The sequence below is a fragment of the Paramacrobiotus metropolitanus genome, unplaced genomic scaffold, assembly GCF_019649055.1.
Source record: "Paramacrobiotus metropolitanus isolate TYO unplaced genomic scaffold, Prichtersi_v1.0 Parri_scaffold0000058, whole genome shotgun sequence".
Lineage (NCBI taxonomy): Eukaryota > Metazoa > Tardigrada > Eutardigrada > Parachela > Macrobiotidae > Paramacrobiotus > Paramacrobiotus metropolitanus.
The window spans coordinates 61363-67977 of record NW_026570278.1 but is presented as its reverse complement, the minus strand read 5'-3'; the positions used below and the strand labels follow the sequence as shown (position 1 = coordinate 67977).

The following is a 6615-nucleotide window of genomic DNA, read 5'->3' as shown; positions in this document are numbered from 1 at the left end:
GAATGCAAGCTGTAGGGGAAGTCGTTGTAAATCCATTTTTATTGGTAAGATACAATTAAGTGACTTGCTGCTTCACAACTGTCCTGAATATGTTGACCTTTTCTCAGCCCACCCGATTCCGGTTTAATGGAGACCTGCGCGAACTTAAGACGTATTACTCCCCACGTAACTCCGACGAGCAGTACAGATCAATTTACTATATAGGTGTAATCAGCCTCAAGTACCGGATAGTTGAGAAGCAAGATGCGCATGCGGACGAGCGAACACGACTAACAAGCGGTTGTAGCAGCCCACTGAAGAGAGAAAAAGTCAAAGACAATGTAACCGTGGCCTTTGCTGTACAGTGGCAGTGGAAAGCTGGAGACTTACGCAAATCCTGGTATGTGTATAGCTATGAATGAGATGGCTGCAGCAATTTTCAACTGCTAAATATTATAACAAAAAACCCCAAATATTTTATGGTACAAGATTAAAAATATTAGAAAGCCAACATACACAAGTACCGCGCATTTTGTATCGCTGTGAGCAGAATCATTTGAAAGGTCACCGCTTAATTTTTTTTGTTTTCCTTCGGCTGTTATATAGTGAATTTTTCGTGCCAGCTGAAAAGAAACTGGACAAATCTGCTTACGAAAAAGCCAGGATCCATTCCGGGGATAAAGGCCAAACCATTTCCTTTTTTAGAAAGGACTTTGACGTATGGAAAGAATACATAACACTGAAATTCGACACATTTGAGCGATGAGTATTCATTTGTTAGCTATATTATTACAAGATGTAGACGCAATCATAATGCACTGCGTAAATGTAGCATTATCATAGGGCCGTAGCGAGGGTATAGGCGCACTGGCGCGCGCCTACCCCTCCTCGGCCAACTTTTGACTAATATTTGCGCCCGAAACTGGCGCACAGGCGCGCGGGCGCAAAATTTCTGGATTTTTCAAAGGGCGCAGCGGGCGCCACTGGCCATGCGCCCGTGGCGCAGAGTGGAATTTGGCCGATGTGCCTTGGTCTGAGCTACGGCGATCAGGAGCTATAATAATTAAACTATATTTTATATTAATTTAAGTAGTAAAGCGCGGCCTCTTTATACGGGCGCAACGGGCGCAGGCTTCGAAATTTATGGGCGCAGTGGGCTCAGACTGACCTTCGAAGCGGGCGCAAATGGCGCAGCCAAATTGCGCCTACCCCATCCCACGGAACTCGCTACGGCCCTGGCATTATCTGACATATGCGACGCTTGTTGACGCAACGTTTGATGTTGTATTTGGTGAGTTTTTGTTCAGGGAAGTATCAAACGATGAAGGTAGATCGCTTAAGTTGCACTGGAACCGCATCGGAATTCAAAACCAATCCGTTTTGCAAGCGGATCAAGTATTCATTTGGAACTGTCAACTGGCCCACATTTTCGACAAAAGCAAGCGCATTTTTCGTCCTGTATCTTTAGAAGAAGCCGGTTATTATAATACCTCGCTTGTCGATCTCCCGGAGGTCATGATTTCTCGAGAACGAACTGCCAACACCTTCACCGAAGACCTCCTAGAGGCAATAGGAATCCAGACTATGGTGACATTTTTCGCAGCTGTTGGTAAGAATACAGTCCCGGTAACTTTTGGATACCGACAAGTTAGCAATAGGACAGAGATGTTGCAGGTCAAACGAATATAGCACTTACTTAGACCGCTGTACATTGCAAAGGTTCTGGGTCACGATGGCGTGCCGACGCCAGTTTTCGTCGGACCGCGTAATACTGGCAAGACGGCAATGGCGCAACTCGCCGCAGCAACGAAGGGTTCTGACGGCAGCTCCAACATGCCCTTCAGCTACTATACGATTACCATCCACGAGTATTCCAAACGGTGCAAAGACAGCACTTTGCCAACTATCAGAAATAGTCTTCTGAAAACCCAGCATAAAGCTTACATGGAGTTAATTGGATTCATCTACGACGGATGTGAGAGAAAGTCTAATGCCGGCGGTTTGGTTCCTTCCGGTGCGCCGATTCTCTGCATCAACAGGGATTTTCTACGGAGGTGCGCTTGCTGCCAAAAATTTTTATTAACAGTTGGTTATTTGTTTTGAGATTAAATTAGTGGATAGGATTCATTTTTCATATCGCGGAAGCACTAGATTGCACTAGTCATTATTGACGAGATTACATGTCATTAGTGACACGGCTCAACATGCGAGATGCAGCGCAGACCTGCATGTGGTCACTTTGTCATTTTGTCACTAATGACGTAGTGACATCAGCTATCGCGGGTACCTGCGTATTGCAGATACCAGTCTGACCACTAGCAGTACTTGTGCATTTGTCATCATGTCACTAATGACACAATGACAACATTTGCGGCCAGTTGTTCTGGGATCAGTGCGGCACTTACCCGGGTGACCTTTGATAGTATCCAGTCGTTATGTCATTACTGACATAATGACACCAGAGACGACAGCTTGCTCCTTTATATCGTGTAGTTGTTGTCCCGGTCCGGCCCGCCATTGTGTCATTAATGATTTAATGACATCAGATACGGCAGCTCGCTCCTTTATCACATGTAACTAGTTGCCCAATGTGCAGGCCGGTTTTTCATTGTGTCATTAATGACATAAAGACATATGTTACTTATTATTGGTTGTCGAAATTTAAAGTTTTTTGGGCCAAAACTCGCCAGTACACGGGAATAACGCCGAACGTATTATACGCGGCTACGCCTGCCACCATAATCTGGAATTCTGGATCATAGCTGGCAGTGAGAAACTCTGAGAGCTCGTGCGATAGATTACCCAGACACAGCAGTCCCAACGAGGAAATTATCCGAAAAATTCGCGCCATGGTTAAAATTTAGAACGACTGATCGAACCGTTCGGTGCGGTTGATCGAGACGCTTTTGGTAATAAAGACGCTTTTGTGTGTTCTAACCGCCGATAAGAATCGCGTGATGTTAACTGATCGCCATCGTCTTCTTACGGATACTCGTCACAGGGGAAACCGCTAGAGTCGTAATGCGTGTCAAAACCGGGAAATGACGCGTTTCGGCTGAATCACGCGCACACATGGTGCGTCGGACTGATTTGTCAGCGTGTCCACAGTCAAACCAAAGCCAATGGAGCTGTAGAATTTCCGAGAGAATGACGCCGATAATTATGCGGATGGCGGAAGCGTCGTTCCTTGAAGAGCAATCGTCAGCAGTCGACATTGGATTATTCAGAATATAACATTCTTTCCCATATAAGACAACGCTACGGCGGTAGATCATCTAGTTAAGTTGTTGGTAGCGGTTTACTTCTGCGTCTTCACGCAAAACATGGGACTGAAGTCTGTGCTGTGTTTTGTGTGGTGCTTCACTATCGTCGGGTGCTTCGGTAAGCAAATGCCTGCTTAAAGCACAGTTTCTTTATTTGGTTTCTCAAAGCCGGAATGGAATGAAGAACTACGGACTCTTCCGGCAACTGGCGAATGACTACCATATTCGAGTTTATAGTTTATACTTTATAATAACATTTAATAACGCTGTTAATTTGATATTTGATGATATAAGAACTGCGTCAAATGCCACCAGTTCATAGAAATTAAGGCCGCAAAACCGTCTCAGTGAGCAGCGATATTCCAGTGCGCATGAGAAGAAACCGGTTCATCGGACTGACTAAATTTTAGTGTTGTGTCACTGCAGGCGGACTGATTGAAGATGACTACGGCCCCGGTAGCGGTGACAGCGTCATGTCGACCGGAGCCGACGACATGGAGTTCGTGGATGTCGGTCCAGCCGTGACCATGTCAGCGGAGGGCGCAGCGGGCACCAGCAGCCTGATTTCGCCAGAGTATCCCGACTTACCGGCACCGGCAGCGTCCATCGGCACTCTACTTTCCGCTGATTATCCCACCGAAACAGCATCTGCCGCCTCGTTGCCCTCGTCTAAAACTCAACAGGCAGCGGCGGACGATTATCCCGATCTGACCCAGAGCGCGGGAAGCAGCGATTACGACGTGGCACCATCACCCGTTCAGCAATTTGAAAAGGTGCCGGATTACGGGGAGATCAAGAGTGTCGTGATGATTATCGGTACGTGCGTCTATACGGTCTTTTCCAGCTCTTGCCACTTCAGACATCAATGCAGTACGGTTGCGTTCATGAAAACAATGTATTTTCGTATAACGATGCTGTATCTCACCACGTGGCAGTTTCCTTGTCCGTGTGGGTACAAATCGTTCATGATTGCAGATGGTGAACGGGTGCCGGACAATGAGTTCAACTTCATCGTCAGTCTGCGCAAAGACGGCGGGCATCACTGCGGCGGCTCGGTACTGGAGGATCGCAGGACAATCATCACCGCCGCGCACTGCGTCAACAAAAAGTAAGAATCTCGTCCGCGCATTGCCGATTGATAGCGTTCTGGTAAGCCGCGTTCCGCGGACTGCAACCGTTGGCTGTTGCTTTCGCTTGACCCTTAGCGAACCGAACGCTATCGGACGTCAATAGATATGGACATCGATTTTTACCGATCGCCTCTAAAAGCGTGGCGTAAATTTCTAATATCTTTCCAGTTCCACAAAACTCCGAATACGGCTCTTTGTTCATTGCTAAAGACTAAAATTAATAGATCGACGCTTTTTAGTGGAGTAACCTATCCGACATCGATACTCAGCGTCGTCGTGGGCGTTCACAAGCTATCGGCCGCCACCCCGGCCAACATCATCCCGGTCAGCCAGGTCTTCGTCCATCCGCAGTGGAACGAAGAAGCGATCGTGAAAGACATCGCCGTCTTGCGTCTGGCCCGCAGCATCAGCGACCCCAAAGTCACCAGCGTCAAACTACCTCCGCCCGACCGCAAACCGGATACCGGGCGGCCGCTCGTCGCCGCCGGCTGGGGCACCATGAAGCAGGGCCCGCAGGGTGGCCCCGCGTCCGACGACCTGATGAAGGCAACACTGAAGGTCGCCGACCACGCGGTCTGTGCGCAGAAAATGGGGCGGGACTCAAGAAATCCCATTCCGGACACTCAAATCTGTACGGAGAACGAGAAGGCGGGAACCTGCCAGGTATCAACACTATTATCGCTGTTCTGACTGGGTTCGTTCTCACCGCTGATACTGTTGCACAGGGTGATAGTGGGGGTCCCCTCATTAATCGCTTCCCAGCAGGAGATTTCTTGGTTGGACTGACGAGTTATGGAACTCGGGGGTGAGACAACGAGTAATGCAGACTTTGCATAATATCTATATAATGGTACCTAAATCGTTGTGATCGTAACCGGCGTACCAGTGATCTTTGTGGACAAGAAACCTAAATAACCGAAGAAAACCTAACCATAATTTGAGAAAACTAAAAATGAGCCTAAGAAACAAGTAACCGAGGGAATAACCTAAGAAAACTTGAAAAGGAACGTTAAGAAGCCTAAAAACTCTTGTAAACCTAAGATACCTTTAGCGGAAACACCCTGTAGGCCTGACGTTTGCTTTGCAGATGCACTCTGGGCTCAGCTGCCTTCTTTACCCGGGTCAGCGCCTTCTCCGACTGGATCGACAGGGTCGCCAAAGGCCAACAACCAGCGCCGCCTGCCGCTCCGGCACCCCCACCAGTCGGCCCCGCTCCGGCACCCGCACCAATCAACCCCCCGCCGCCGCCCGTTGCCCCCGTCCCGATTCCCGAATTCCCAGCTCCTGGACCGCCTCCCTGTAACAGTGGCTGTGATGCCGGATGGGGACCTGGTGGAATCGCCGTGGTGATCGTCCTACCGGGTGCGCCCACCGGCAGCTGCCAGCGGATGCCGGGCGCAGGGATGGGGATGTGGGGCAGGGAGATGGGTCTCATGTGTAGCGGCCGCGGTACGACTTCCGGTGGGACACGCTGCCGCTTCACGGGGCGCGGTATCCGCTGTAGTCGCAGCGGATTTATGGGACTGTATTCCACTGGCGAGGAGGCGCAGTGTTTTAATTACGAAGGCCGACGGTATTGTCCCAAGAGCGCGCTGTCGGCGTCGACTACGCCACCGAGTACTACGTCGAATGCTGACTATGATCAGTACGGCTAAATGATAATAAAGTGAATACGTTCCTGTGATTCCGTATGACTGGCTTTTTTCGAAATTTTATCGGTAGCTTTTTTGCAACAAATGATTGTTGTCGACATGACTTTTCACTTAGGTGAGTGACTGTTTATGCGCCTTGTTGGTACTTTGTATGAAAAAGTAAACGTTATCGCTGAAATTAAACGGTAAATCATATTTAGTTGTGTTGCATCATGCCGGTGTGATACCGTAACTGAGGAAGCAGTAAAACGCGACGTCTTGAGTAAATAATCACTGACTTCTCCTTGAATTTTCTTGGACAGTGTTTAAATCGGCAACATCCGATCATCTGCGACTATTTCGCTTAACCCTTCACTCCGTCAAACACCGAACCGTTCCCAAGCTTTACTCCGCTAAGTCGTTGGTCGTTGCTAATAACACAAGCGGCACGACATCAAAATCACGAAACCGTAACACGGCATTAACGTAAGAAAACGGCGGCTTCTCCGCCGTTTTAACGTACGAAAACGGGATGTACGTATTCACGGCATTAACGTAAGAAAATGCGATGTATGTATTCATCGTTAATTCGATTCCGCTCGCAAATTGGTC

The 6615-nt window shown here is 48.6% G+C and overlaps 2 protein-coding genes across 2 annotated transcripts; both read left to right on the top strand.

Moving 5' to 3' along the window:
- Positions 1-1427, top strand: LOC129593034 (uncharacterized). The gene is made up of 4 exons (XM_055489217.1): positions 1-44; positions 108-379; positions 586-697; positions 1287-1427. The coding sequence occupies exons 1-4, from the start codon at positions 3-5 to the stop codon at positions 1302-1304; spliced, it is 444 nt and encodes a 147-aa protein (XP_055345192.1). The 5' UTR covers positions 1-2; the 3' UTR covers positions 1305-1427.
- A 1784-nt stretch (positions 1428-3211) lies between these two features.
- On the top strand, positions 3212-6222 carry LOC129592985 (transmembrane protease serine 9-like). The gene is made up of 6 exons (XM_055489162.1): positions 3212-3360; positions 3669-4058; positions 4218-4350; positions 4612-5035; positions 5098-5177; positions 5460-6222. Exons 1-6 carry the CDS (start codon positions 3303-3305, stop codon positions 6025-6027), a joined length of 1653 nt encoding a protein of 550 aa, XP_055345137.1. The 5' UTR covers positions 3212-3302; the 3' UTR covers positions 6028-6222.
- The last annotated feature ends 393 nt before the right edge of the window (positions 6223-6615 follow it).